At 47.4% G+C, this 14,595-nt stretch overlaps 1 protein-coding gene across 1 annotated transcript in view; it reads left to right on the top strand.

The window, feature by feature from the left end:
* The window catches only part of LOC123767763 (arylalkylamine N-acetyltransferase-like 2), a 70,787-nt gene extending 62,066 nt beyond the window's left edge, over positions 1–8,721 (top strand). Inside the window, exons 2-5 of the mRNA XM_045757804.2 lie at positions 1,422–1,543; positions 2,607–2,792; positions 7,855–8,010; positions 8,209–8,721. Coding sequence (XP_045613760.1) covers positions 1,442–1,543; positions 2,607–2,792; positions 7,855–8,010; positions 8,209–8,418 — 654 coding nt within the window. The 5' untranslated portion in view covers positions 1,422–1,441 and the 3' untranslated portion in view covers positions 8,419–8,721. The remainder of the gene's footprint in view (positions 1–1,421; positions 1,544–2,606; positions 2,793–7,854; positions 8,011–8,208) is intronic.
* Positions 8,722–14,595: the final 5,874 nt, after the last annotated feature.

Consider the following 14,595-nt stretch of genomic DNA (forward strand, 5'->3'; position numbering starts at 1 on the left):
GTCTGGTTGTAACACTGTAAGGGGTTTGGTTTAGTTTATTTAAAATATATATAGAATATGAGTCAGAGACAGGGATTTGGGAAGGCGCCAAGTTGTCTGCCGGAGATCTCACACCTCTAAAGAGTTAATGACCCCAAGTGACCTGAGGTCAGATCATGTGAATTTCACCTTGCTTCTGCTAATCTCATAAGTGGAGCCTGGTAGCCTTCAAACATGCCGACGTTTAAGGAGTGGCTTGGTAGTGTCGGAGGCTATCTACTTGTGGGCGGAGTTAGCTACTAGGTTCCCCAATAAATACTCGGAGAACTATCGATTCGAGAGCATTTTAAGCATAGAGCAATAGGAGACCAGCCAGGGGAGCAGAGCAGAGGCCAGCCGTCGAGATAGGCCGTCACCAGACGGGGGGTGACGCTGCTTGAAAATTGCAGACTCCCCCCCCCCCCCCTCTCTATTCAACTTACTCAGTCCTCGGTGAGTGAACATTTAGGTGACTTGGTCGTGTTTTACAAGTGTTGTGTGATGATCAGGGGCAGTCAGTTGCAGTGTTCTCAGATTCTTGGAGGATGACTCACTTTGAATATTAATCTTTAACATTTTAATTGGATTGCTTAAGTTATGATACTTATCATGAAAAATATAATTGTTGAATTTATTATTTAAATGGACTTTATTTTGTTCCCTAGAGATTTTGAGTTGAGGTGAGACAGCCTCTGTGGTTACTGGTTTCATGGTTTAGAATGAGTACATGATAAAGATCCTTAAACCATACTAATAATGATCTCTTGATAACATCTTTGGTGAATATTGTGATACAGACAAGTTCCATTCCTTGTCTTGTATGTAATGATCATGAATGGATGGTGGCAGCATTTCGTCTTCTACTATGTACTTTCTACTTCTACTAGCTACTCTTCTACTTCTACCTATCTACACCTCTCCCTCCACCCCTCTCTGAACTCTCACTTTCAACTAATGACCCTCCTCGCTCCTCCCACCTCCCTACCTCTCACCCCAAAACCTACACTAATTACTTCACTATTCATTTCTTTCCTTTCGTTTTCTCTTATACGTTTGTGGCAATGATTATGTATTCTAGAGTTCTCTCTAGAGTTTCGGGTAACTGATAAAGTCTCGGCGCCTTGTAGTCTTAGCACCTAGGTAGTCAAATACCTAGGTTACAAGGTGTTGAACGAGAGAGGTTGCCTTAGGAACTCTGGAGGTGCTCTAGAATAGTTAGCTAACTAGGGACGGGATAACGGACTAGAGAGAGCTGTTTCCCCCGGCCTCGTTAGTTAACTGGGGGGTGGAATAATGGACAAGATAGAGCTATTTCCCCCACCCCCCGTTACATGGTCAACATACTTCAGCCACGTTATTGTGACTCACCGCCTGCAAACTACAATGTATTTCATTTATAATAGAGCGCGTGGGACTCTACACGATGGAGGTGTCCAGCAATATTGAACTCTCCGTGATGACTCCTGACGACTTCGAGGAGACTATAACCCTCCTGAGGGAACAGTACTGCTACAGGAACCCTCTGGTAAGACGCGTCTCCGTCGCCCCTCACAACTCTTAGTGTTGTATTCTAACCTTAATTAGGGCGTTATTATTTTGATCTGTAATGCAATTAAAGTTAGACTAGTATGTTTATCGAGACAAAATAAAATACAACTCAAAGGGATAGTTGCTTATGCTATTTCTACCCCTCCTGTAACGCAATATTTTGATAGCTGAGCAGAATACCAAGAAGAGATTAGAGTTTATTGGTGATTATCTTTTGTAGGTAATAATTATCATTTATCATATACGCAGGACTGGTGGTGATCAACCCCCACCGTAATTTGTATGACATTTTCAGATGACTGAATTACATTGTGTGCAACCTTTTGGTTATATTGACAGGGGAAGTAAGTACTCGCCTAGTTGTGCTTGCGGGGGCTTAGGCTCTTTGGTCCCGCCTCTCGAGGCAGCATCTGGGATGCTTTTGGACTTTGGTTCGAATCCTCGACACGGCCCTTGTGGATTTGTTCTTACCCCCACCCTCGTTGCCCTGGCTTCATCCTCCCTCCCTTCGCCTTGACCTTACCTCGGTTAGGGAGAGGGTGGGGGGGGCGGGGGTTAAGGGGTGGTGAGGTTCCCTCGCCTCCCCACCTTAACCATGGTAGCAGGTGGTTTCTCACTCGCCCTTACCCCGGTCGGCCGAGCGGACAGCACGCTGGACTTGCGATCCTGTGGTCCTGGGTTCGATCCCAGGCGCCGGCGAGAAACAATGGGCAGAGTTTCTTTCACCCTATGCCCCTGTTACCTAGCAGTAAATAGGTACCTGGGTGTTAGTCAGCTGTCACGGGCGGCTTCCTGGGGGTGGAGGCCTGGTCGAGGACCGGGCCGCGGGGACACTAAAGCCCCGAAATCGTCTCAAGATAACCTCAAGATACCCCCCATCCCCCTTACTCGGGTAGAAGGGTGGTAGGCATACCAGTAGGCTGGTATGCCTACCAGTCTATTGTAACACTGCACAAGTGTAATATAAATTATCAACGTTACACTTACAAAAACCCGGTACCTTGCTGGTACACTTACACTTACGCAATATTCATGTACAGTGCAGGGCGCTTGGAGTGAAAAAAGGGGAAACGAACCAAGAGCCGCTGACCACACTCATCAGGAAGTGTTTGGCGTCAGGTCTATCAGTCAGCGCACGGGACAAGACGTCTCAAACACTCGCTGGAATCTTCCTCAATTTACCACAAGACGTGGACGAAACCTCGGAGGACGACGACGTTGAGACGGTAAGCATATAAATGTATACAAGAGTGGATATTCCCCTTAATACTATAATGAGCTAATATAAATTCTATGTGTAAAAGTGTGTGTGTGTGTGTGTGTGTGTGTGTGTGTGTGTGTGTGTGTGTGTGTGTGTGTGTGTGTGTGTGTGTGCGAGGCTGGAGGAGAGGCGCCTGCTGCTAGACTCATTAAACTTTGTAGTATTAGTGATTGATGATCCAACCCTCAACACCACAAGATGGCGATGACAACGTTTCGGTCCGTCCTGGACCATTATCAAGTCGACAATCGACTTGATAATGGTCCTGGACGGATCGAAACGTCGTCGAATCTTCATCTTCTGATGAGTGGTTTGATCATCATGTCTTCAGCCACGTTATTGTGACTCATCGTCTGCAGTATTAGTGGTTATTTTATCGGTAGTGTCATAGTCGGCGGCGTCCTGAGGCCCCCATGAAGCAGGACACGGCTCCAGTGACCCTCCTTCACCAAGTTTGTGGGTGGGAAATGTTCAGCGCAGAGTCTATGTATTTTAGCATTAGTTTAAATAATAGTGAATTAAGATACTGATTTTTATGACATGTTCAGATGACTGAATTACAACCTGTGTGCAACCTTTTGGTTACATTGACAGAAGTACTCGCCTAGTTGTGCTTGCGGGGGTTATGCTGTGACTCTTTGGTCCCGTCAATCAACTGGAGTACAGATTGCCGAGCCTACTGTGTGTGTGTGTGTGTGTGTGTGTGTGTGTGTGTGTGTGTGTACTTACCTAATTGTACTTACCTAATTGTGCTTGCGGGGGTTGAGCTCTGGCTCTTTGGTCCCGCCTCTCAACCGTCAATCAACTGGTGTACAGATTCCTGAGCCTATTGGGCTCTATCATATCTACATTTGAAACTGTGAATGGAGTCAGCCTCCACCACATCACTTCCTAATGCATTCCATTTGCTAACTACTCTGACACTGAAAAAGTTCTTTCTAACGTCTCTGTGGCTCATTTGGGTACTCAGCTTCCACCTGTGTCCCCTTGTTCGCGTCCCACCAGTGTTGAAAAGTTCGTCCTTGTTTACCCGGTCGATTCCCCTGAGGATTTTGTAGGTTGTGATCATGTCCCCCCTTACTCTTCTGTCTTCCAGTGTCGTGAGGTGCATTTCCCGCAGCCTTTCCTCATAACTCATGCCTCTTAGTTCTGGGACTAGTCTAGTAGCATACCTTTGGACTTTTTCCAGCTTCGTCTTGTGCTTGACAAGGTACGGGCTCCATGCTGGGGCCGCATACTCCAGGATTGGTCTTACATATGTGGTGTACAAGATTCTGAATGATTCCTTACACAGGTTCCTGAACGCCGTTCTGATGTTAGCCAGCCTCGCATATGCCGCAGACGTTATTCTCTTTATGTGGGCTTCAGGAGACAGGTTTGGTGTGATATCAACTCCTAGATCTTTCTCTCTGTCTGTTTCATTAAGTACTTCATCTCCTATTCTGTATCCTGTGCCTGGCCTCCTGTTTCCACTGCCTAGTTTCATTACTTTGCATTTACTCGGGTTGAACTTCAACAGCCATTTGTTGGACCATTCACTCAGTCTATCCAGGTCATCTTGTAGCCTCCTACTATCATCCTCTGTTTCAATCCTCCTCATAATTTTTGCATCGTCGGCAAACATTGAGAGGAACGAATCTATACCCTCTGGGAGATCATTTACATATACCAGAAACAGTATAGGTCCAAGGACTGACCCCTGCGGGACTCCACTTGTGACGTCTCGCCAATCTGAGACCTCACCCCTCACACAGACTCGTTGTCTCCTGTTGCTTAGGTATTCCTCTATCCACCGGAGTACCTTCCCTCTCACTCCAGCCTGCATCTCCAACTTTCGCACTAGCCTCTTGTGTGGCACTGTATCAAAGGCTTTCTGACAATCCAAAAATATGCAGTCTGCCCACCCTTCTCTTTCTTGCCTTATTTTTGTTGCCTGGTCGTAGAATTCAAGTAACCCTGTGAGGCAGGACCTGCCATCCCTGAACCCATGTTGATGCTGTGTTACAAAGTTCCTTCGCTCCAGATGCTCCACTAGTTTTTTTCGCACAATCTTCTCCATCAGCTTGCATGGTATGCAGGTTAGGGACACTGGCCTGTAGTTCAGTGCCTCCTGTCTATCCCCTTTCTTGTATATCGGGACTACGTTAGCTGCTTTCCAAGTATCTGGCAGTTCCCCTGTTGCCAGTGATTTGTTGTACACTATGGAGAGTGGTAGGCTCAGTTCTCTTGCTCCTTCCTTTAGAACCCAAGGGGAGATTCCATCTGGGCCTATAGCCTTCGTCACGTCCAACTCTAGTGTCCTAGTGTGTGTGTGTGTGTGTGTGTGTGTGTGTGTGTGTGTGTGTGTGTGTGTGTGTGTGTGTGTGTGTGTGTGTGTGTGTGTATGTGGGCGGGGGGGGGGGGGGAGATGTGGGCAGGGAGGGATCGAGGAGATAGCGGAATGGCGTGTGTGCGCTGCGAGGAGACAAAGTGTGTGTTTTAGGAAATCGGTGAAGTGTTAATGGGGTGAGGGAATACATGAGGGCATGTTTATTTGGGTTTTGTTGGATGGGAGGAGGTGGAGAAGACCCTGAGGTCTGCCAGGTACCCTATCTTGTTGTATACCTTCAATAGGACTAAGTATCAGGATTTAAGTATCTCAATTACACGGTAACATAACAGTTAAATCTGTTTTATTAAGCTTCTCTTGGTTATATCTTTCCACTTTCTAGCCTAAAGATCTCCAACTTGAACCTCAAATTTTCTAGCGAGTTTTTCTGTGGTGTTGTCTTGCCCTTGCTGTTAGAATTACTCATGTCATACAGTGCAGTTTGTCACTCCAACAAATTTACATAAATTTTATACTAAAGTCAATCCATGTTGGTCACATAGTAGGCATACGTCAATCCCGTGGGGTTATGGAGTGTCTAGTTGTTGTAGTCTAGTTGGATACAATACCTGCTGTGGCTGTGAAGGCCAACCCGAGAATGACAGTCCCGACTGCAGCGAGCGCAGATAAACGCTGAAGCGGGTGCGTCTGACAGTGGTCGAGACCTCCTCTGAAGTCTATTATCCTCCGCCTGCCTCTTCAGTTCATCCTCGAATTGCTGGAGGCAATTGAACAAAAAGGAGGCCTGGTCGAGGACCGAAATCATCTAAAGATAACCTCTCAACATGTAGAGTAAACAGTGAGCCAAAGTTCTGTGGCAGCACATCTTCTAGACTGTATCTACCATAGAAGCTGGAACTGGAACCACAGCTGCAGATAGTGTGAACCTTTGAGTGTACAGTAATACCGAGTACAGTAGCCTACTCTACCTGCTCTAGCGTTCACTGAAGGATTATTAAAATCAATCTTATGGTGGGACTGAAGTTTCTGCGTGGTAATAAAAATCACATTATCAGTTGAACTTTCAGAACGCACAGCGGAACTACTGATTCTGGGTGGATTGGATGAACAGGCAATCCTATTAATGTTTGGATTGGAGGAGGTATGTAAGGAGGAGAGCTTAGCGCTCCTCCTTTACGACCCTGACACCACGCCTTTGGACATTATGATATTTAGCAGTAAGAATGGAAGCAAAGCAACTATGGGATTAAATATGGAGAACATGAGGTCAAACCGTATGTGTGTTATGAGGGACTTAAAGCAGTTGACTTTACTAAAAATAAACAAAACGGGAAATACCGAAGTGGGGGTGGTGGTGTGGGTGTAGGGGGGGGGGGGGGTGGTGGTGTGGGTGTAGTGCAGGTTGTAGGAAGTGGTGTGGGTGTAGTGCAGGTTGTAGGGGGGGGGGTGTGGGTGTAGTGCAGGTTGTATGAAGCGGGGGTGGGGGGGTGTGGGTGTAGTGCAGGTTGTATGAAGCGGGGGGGGGGTGGTGGTGTGGGTGTAGTGCAGGTTGTATGAAGCGGGGGGGGGGGGGGTGGTGGTGGTGTGGGTGTAGTGCAGGTTGTATGAAGCGGGGGTGGGGGGGTGGTGGTGTGGGTGTAGTGCAGGTTGTATGAAGCAGGGGGGGTGGTGTGGGTGTAGTGCAGGTTGTATGAAGCGGGGGTGGGGGGGTGGTGGTGTGGGTGTAGTGCAGGTTGTATGAAGCAGGGGGGGTGGTGTGGGTGTAGTGCAGGTTGTATGAAGCGGGGGGGGGGGGTGGTGGTGGTGTGGGTGTAGTGCAGGTTGTGGGGGGGGGGGTGGTGTGGGTGTAGTGCAGGTTGTAGGAAGTGGTGTGGGTGTAGTGCAGGTTGTAGGGGGGGGGGGTGTGGGTGTAGTGCAGGTTGTATGAAGCGGGGGTGGGGGGTGTGGGTGTAGTGCAGGTTGTATGAAGCGGGGGGGGGGGGGGGTGGTGTGGGTGTAGTGCAGGTTGTATGAAGCGGGGGGGGGGGTGGTGGTGGTGTGGGTGTAGTGCAGGTTGTATGAAGCGGGGGTGGGGGGGTGGTGGTGTGGGTGTAGTGCAGGTTGTATGAAGCGGGGGGGGGGTGGTGGTGGTGTGGGTGTAGTGCAGGTTGTATGAAGCGGGGGGGGTGTTGTGGGTGTAGTGCAGGTTGTATGAAGCGGGGGGGGGTGGTGTGGGTGTAGTGCAGGTTGTATGAAGCGGGAGGGGGGGTGGTGGTGTGGGTGTAGTGCAGGTTGTATGAAGCGGGGGGGGGTGGTGGTGTGGGTGTAGTGCAGGTTGTATGAAGCGGGGGGGGGGTGGTGTGGGTGTAGTGCAGGTTGTATGAAGCGGGAGGGGGGGTGGTGCTGTGGGTGTAGTGCAGGTTGTATGAAGCGGGGGGAGGTGGTGCTGTGGGTGTAGTGCAGGTTGTATGAAGCGGGAGGGGGGTGTGGGTGTAGTGCAGGTTGTATGAAGCGGGGGGGGGTGGTGCTGTGGGTGTAGTGCAGGTTGTATGAAGCGGGGGGGGTGGTGGTGTGGGTGTAGTGCAGGCTGTACGCAATGTTGTAGTATATATAGTGTGGAAGACAGATCAAAGAGACTTTTAAGTTGTATATCTTGGTTATATTTATAATTGACTTCGTGGGTTTTTTCCCGGGTTGATGCCCCGCCACCTTATGACAGGAGGTAACGTCTAAGGTGTTCCGTGTTCTGAAGTTACTTGCTGCCGGCACACACAAAGTCTTCCAGGAGATGAACGTTAAAGTGGTGTTGGAGTTGTTTACTCTGTGCGTCCATGAAGACTATGGAGGACAAGGCCTCGGGAGCAAGCTGACTGAGGTGAGCCTTTGACCAAAATGTTGATGTTTGATGATCATGTAGCATCAACCATCAAAATGTTTGATGTTTGTGCTAGATGAGGGAATGTCATGTATTATCATATTTTGAAAACGGCCTCACAGATCTTTGTGTATAGAAGCTAAACAAAATGTAAAAACTTGTGTCAATGGATGTTCATGATGAAATTTTATGTTTTAGAAATCGTTGTTGCTGGGCGAGGAGCAGGGATATGCTGTGGCAAGTGTTATGTGCACTAACAGCCTGACGGAGAGGATCTGCGCGCGTTTTGGGTTTGATACCGTGAAGACGCTTAACCTAATTTCTGTTGCTGATAAGTTGGGCAATGATATCTGCCTCATACCTGGTGAAACTGACTTAAAAATGATGATAAAAATGATTTCCAGCTAAACATCCCACCTCAAGACTTCACCTCGTTAATATCCAATACAAAATGCATGGTAATTAAGCACTTAATATGCTGAAGTACTAATAATTAAGAACTCGGTGGACCAAACGAAGGTCTGGCACCCACGAGACTGAAGTTAATAAATAAATAAATGTTTATTCAGGTAAAGTGCATACATACAAGAGGTTTTACAAAAATTGATAGATTTATAGATAGAGCTAGTACATACAATGCCTGAAGGCACTATTACGCAAAGCGTTTCGGGCAGGGTTTAAGTTAGTTTAGGATAATGTATGAAATAAAAATTCCAAAGTATCACTTACTATTTAACATTTGTAATGATGAGGAATAGTGAAATAAATCTTCCCAAAGGAACAGGAAAGGTAAGGTATAGAAAAAACACCATGGTTCAAACTTCACGGTTAACATCACAAAATAATCGGAAAAAATATATAAACGAGCCGTCCCTGGCATTGTACATTACAACTATGGCATATGAACATCCCTACAGTATCTCCTAAAGTATACTTGTGTCTACCGGTGGGTATGACAAAAAAGCGAAGATACTTAGAGGGGTTGCCCCCCCCCCCCCTCCCTGTCTAGCTCGTTGATGCCGTGAGGGGGCTTGATCATCAGCATCATCATCACACTCCATGGCTGCCACCATGGAGTGTGATGCTCCATGGGGCCAGTTCTGTCCTTTTGTGGCCTTATGCTCCTGTCGTCACAAATTTTGCCGGACACCTTTTCCTTTTTGTTTCTCTTAACCCCCATCCCCCCCTCCTCTTCTCTTTTCTGATTGTCATTTCTCCACTGACCTTGTGCCTGTTTTATTCATTCTTTTGGCCTTCTTTTCCCCTCCTTGGTGCCTCCTTGCCGTGGTGAGGGGCTCCCGTACAATTCCCTGGGACCGGTGAGGATTGCCTTTGCCCCCTCTTTGGGTGGTGTACGTGCTGAAGGGCATCATGTAGGGGCCTTGTGAGCCATCGGACCACCCGCTGGAGGGGTCGCCTGTGAGAGGCCGCCCTGAGTGGATGGTTGGGTGTCCAGGCTAGGGCGATCGGGGGACTGGGGTCTTATCACCAGTGTGGGAGAATGGACGATGTAGTAGGACTCCCCTGTTGAAAAGTGGGAGCACCGCTGGGGACGACGCACCCTGCACTGGCCCGCGCTCGGCCTCCCTGGCTGCCCTGGTACCTTGTTGATGGGGTTCTGGGAGTTCTTCTACTCCCCAAGCCCGGCCCGAGGCCAGACTTGACTTGAGAGTTTGGTCCACTAGGATGTTGCTTGGAGCGGCCCGCAAGCCCGGTTGGTCCGGCACTCCTTGAAGGAAACAATCTAGTTTCCTCTTGAAGATGTCCTCGGTTGTTCCTGTAATATTTCTGATGTTCGCTGGTAGGGCGTTGAAGAACCGTGGACCTCTATATGGATGACGGCACGACTTGTCTTACCCAGGCTCATGGGGTGGGTGACCAGGCCCCTGAGTCGGACCGTCCTGGAAGGCCGGGTTCTGTAACCCCCGTTACAGGGCCCGGTTTAGGCCCAGACCAGACTCTTCCTCCCTGCTCCCCTCCCTCCTCTGTTGTTGGGTCGAGCCCCAATCCTCCTGTGGTGACAATGGATGTCACCACAGCAGGCGTGGATGTCACCTCGCTTCAGCCTCGTCCCCTTGCACGGCTCCATATCTTATTGCGACTACTGTGCCTTTTGACCTGTCTCTCTCTAAAGGTTCTCATCGCCGTCCCCGCCACAGCTGCTCTTGTATGCTCCCTTCCCATACTAATTCGTACCATGGTTTGTTTGGTCCTGCTACGTGGACTAAGTACTTTGACCTCCAACCTTTGGACTCGACTCCTCCTGACGATTTTTCCCTGCATAGGCATCTTGTAGATTCAGTAGTTGCCTCTGTCACCTTTAACCCCACTCGTCTGGGTACCCGTGTCGTTGCTGGTCCTTCTCAGGATGGAGCCACGCGCTTGGCCGCCTTATCCTGCGTTGGCGAGACCCCTATTGTGGTCTCAAAGAACGCTCAGTTGAATGCCAGTGTTGGCACTGTTCTCCTCCCGCACCATGTTGCGACCTGTGTTAGGGATCTCAAAGACTGCCACGAGGATATCAAGCATATCCTCGAGGCCCAGGGTCATTCTGTCCTCGAGGTGGATACGTTTACTCGTCCCCCTCGTGGTCATCGCCGTCTGCCTCTTCGGGTTGTGAAGGTTACCTTTGATAGTAGGACCCTTCCGGCCTGTCATTCTTGCAGGTGCCAGATGCTCCGTTCAGGAGTATATTCCATCTCCTCGGCTCAGCAGTAAGTGCTGGACGTTTGGGCATGGTGCCGTCAAATGCTCTAGTCCTGTCTCTCTGTCCTGTGTGTGCAGGCGAGGATCACTCAGTTGGAGTGCACTTCTCCCCAGGCCCGCTGCCTCAATTGCAGTGAGGGCCACCCTACCTTCTCCCGCACCTGTACAAGTTACAAACTTGAGGCGGCCGTCCTCAACTTGAAGCACCGGGACCATTTGTCTTTTCCTGAGGCGAGGCGCAAAGTTCGTCTCCCCTCTTTCGCTGGCGTCTTCTATGCTCGCGTGGTGTGCTCTTCCTCTCCTCGTTGTTCCCACCTTCCTCAGTCTCACAACAGTTTCCAAGCCTTAGACCCGGACACGCCCCCCCCCCACCACCACCTCCTCCCCTATTTCCCTCCGTTGTGTCCCGGAGGGTCGCCCTCTTGGTTCTCTGTCTAGGGCTCCCCTTCTTTCTACCCAGTCTGTCATGTCTCCTGTGTCTTGTTTCTCCTCTCCCTCTGGTCCTCGTTTCCGTCATTCTCCTCCGTCTCTCCACGCCGTCTGACTGTGCGGGCTGATGTCCATCGCTCTCCAGGTGGTCGTGTTGTTCGCTCTCGTTCTTCTCCTATTGAGACGCTAGTGTCTGTTACCCAGTACATTGCTGCTGGGACGCTTTGTTATGTTTTGACAATTACAATTTTGCCTAATCTGAGGATTTCGATTAAAACTTACTAGAGTGAGGATAATGCTGGTATTCCCTGTCACGCACGACAGAGGGTCATACATAAGACAATAGGTCTAAACTGTAGGAGGAAGTACATATATATCATGGTTACAATCAATGTTTTAATGTATGGATATGTGAAAACAACTTTCTATTGTGCACTGCCACACAAGGGCTGGGATGGGTTCATAACTTATGCAGCTTAGAAGTAATATAAAATGTTCTTCAATCTTTAAAATGGACAAGCAAATTTAGGATAAATTGTTAGGATGTCGTCCAGAACACCCGAGTGAATAAAATAGTTACACAGTTAAATATTATATATAATATTATATTATAACATAATAAGGATGACAATACCTAAACACAACAGTACATTTCAATTTCTTTATTATGCACCCCATACCCATCCCGTGGGCGGTGGTGTGAAGGATTACAGAGGCACACAATCGGTTCATGAACTGAACCCTCTAGTTCGTTTAGCTAAGAAAATAATGATTGACGCTAGTCACAATTATTATTGTTTTATATACATGTACACACACATGTAAATATATATATATACGTATACATATATAATCACCAACCCAAATACACACAATCTTTTTGTCACAAGTGATCAACAAGAGGCTCAACACTCACTATACAAGGCACTTTACATCCATGGCGAGTCAGTTACTAGTCTTGCTGCACACCCACCCAACTATGCGCCAGCTTTACACTCGTGTGCAGGCTGCACCAACAGTAAGCAAATTTTTGATACTTCACTAAGATTTCGGCCACCACATCATTATGAATGAAATACTTACACATTTCTTGGACACTATGGATGGTGTTCTCTAAATTCAGCTATTTTTTCCACATTACATGATATAATGACGCAAAGTATGCGAATAGTTCTGCTGACAGTACATTTAGTCAAGTCTACATCAGCATTTTGTTAAAGATTCCCTACCCGGAACAAAGTTCCAAGTAACACGGGCTATGCCGAACCCGTACATAGTTTACATCAGATGTTAAACTCCCAGAGGTACTTGTAGCCGAGCCTAAGCCTAGCAGTAGTAACATCTACAAATGAGCGTGAAGCGCGTAACTGTGCCTCCAATCTTCAAACAGATTTGGTTGCCATAATACTTGACACGCTAATTGTAAGCGACTCCTTGTCACCCTTCATTGCCCTCAGCTCCCCAAGGCATAACTCACGTGCTTATCTCTGAAGCTACACAGATAGTGAAATAATCAATGGAGTCAGTGTCTCCTGTGGATTCCTTCCCATATTGGTCTCCGAATGCATGATAGAACTCATGAGTTACCCGAGATGACCACACCACACTAGAATGAAGGGACGACGACGTTTCGGTCCGTCCTGGACCATTCTCAAGTCGATTTGAGAATGGTCCAGGACGGACCGAAACGTCGTCGTCCCTTCACATTCTAGTGTGTGGTCTGGTCATCATACTTTAGCAAAGTTATTGTGACTCATCGCCTGCAATTACCCGATAATTTTGCTCATAAAGAGGGAATTGATTACAAACTTTGACTTCCTTTGAGCAGCCTGAGGGCAGCAATATCCTAGGAACATCAACTAAATTTCGGACACTGGAGGCAAAGTGAAATTCACACCAGTTACTCCATCTATCATTCTATTATGCATGAAGAACCGCACGTCTATGGGTCAACCAATAATGTTAGCAGACAAGAGCATAAAGGCATCCGATTCAACATTTTTACTATCTAGGGACATAACCACAAGGAACGCTTGGGCACCAGAACGCGCGCACATCCTCTAAACATTCAACAACGACATACACGACCCTAAGAGGGACAATGCAATACGGATAATAAGGAACAGGCCGCCACTATATTAAGTGCCAGAGTGTTCAGCGGGGTATGGCCAATACGCATCTTCAACAGAGCCGTTTCCCCCGCCGGTTACTGTGGCAGAAGGAACGCCTTGGGGACACTACCCTTAAGAGCACACAACTTACCAATCACTAAACCCCCACGATTGAGTTATGAATAACTGGGTACCAGTCTGAATAAGGAATACCTTTTTCGATAATTTTGACACGTGGGGATACCTTCTTTAGCGGCACCGGCCGAACACTTTCAAATTTGTATTCGGGTAAATGTGCATACATAGAAGTTACAAAACTTTCGATTGAGAGCTAATACATGCAATACTTAATACGCACAGTTTCGGCATAGGTGGGAAACAAACTTCCTAAATTTTAATAATTTATACTTTTATTTCAAATAGTATGTAAAAATAAGGGGAGTGGGGGAGGACATGCACAGATCTAATTTTAAAATTGGGTCAAACTTATTTGAAATTAGCAAGCCATGGGTTAACATTTAGGGGGGGGGGGGTGTAAGGTAGTTTACAGGGTTTATTGGGTAGTATTTAGTTTTTCTTAAACTGGTTTAGAGAGTGACTGTTACAAGTGCTGATGGGAGATAATGAACCAAATACTTAGTGTTATCTGTGGAACAAGCAGAGGCGCCACTATTGCACTACTTTATGGATTGTGAAGCAACTGAAGCACATCAAACTAAACATTCTTCTAACGACAGCACCTGCATTACATGCACATTCAACAGCCAGTACAAAGATTAGGAAAGCCGTTAAAGAATGGTACTTACTAGTGAACATTCTGCACCCACATCCGCCACCAAGGTAATGTAATTAAAACGACTAACAGGCGAAAAAAAACTGGAGGAAAAACCACACCTCCATTTAAAAATTGACCCAGATATCAAACAAAGTTATCACTATTAACCAAACTCAATTACGGCCTCACCATACCACGTGCTACATGGACAATGCGTTCCGAGTACCTCAATCTAAACAACGGCCAATCTAAACGGTACAGCCTTGGACACGATTGGGAAGGTCATTCCACACTCTGGTCCCTTTATTTGTACAGCATTTCTGGTTTGGTTACGTCGTACTCCTGGAATATCAAATAGCCGTTTGTTTCTAGTGTGGTGCCCATGGGTTCCGTTACACTCTACGAACCTTTTAAGGTCAGGATTGACATTACAGTCCAGAGTTTGAAATATATACAGTACACGAGAGGATGTATAGTGACTACTTAATATCCAACATTCAAAGATTTGAGTAAGGAAACGCCATTATGGCCGAGAACCCACCAATATTCGACCGTCTAAAATAT

The sequence above is a fragment of the Procambarus clarkii genome, chromosome 67 (genome assembly GCF_040958095.1).
Source record: "Procambarus clarkii isolate CNS0578487 chromosome 67, FALCON_Pclarkii_2.0, whole genome shotgun sequence".
In the NCBI taxonomy this organism is placed as follows: Eukaryota; Metazoa; Arthropoda; class Malacostraca; order Decapoda; family Cambaridae; genus Procambarus; species Procambarus clarkii.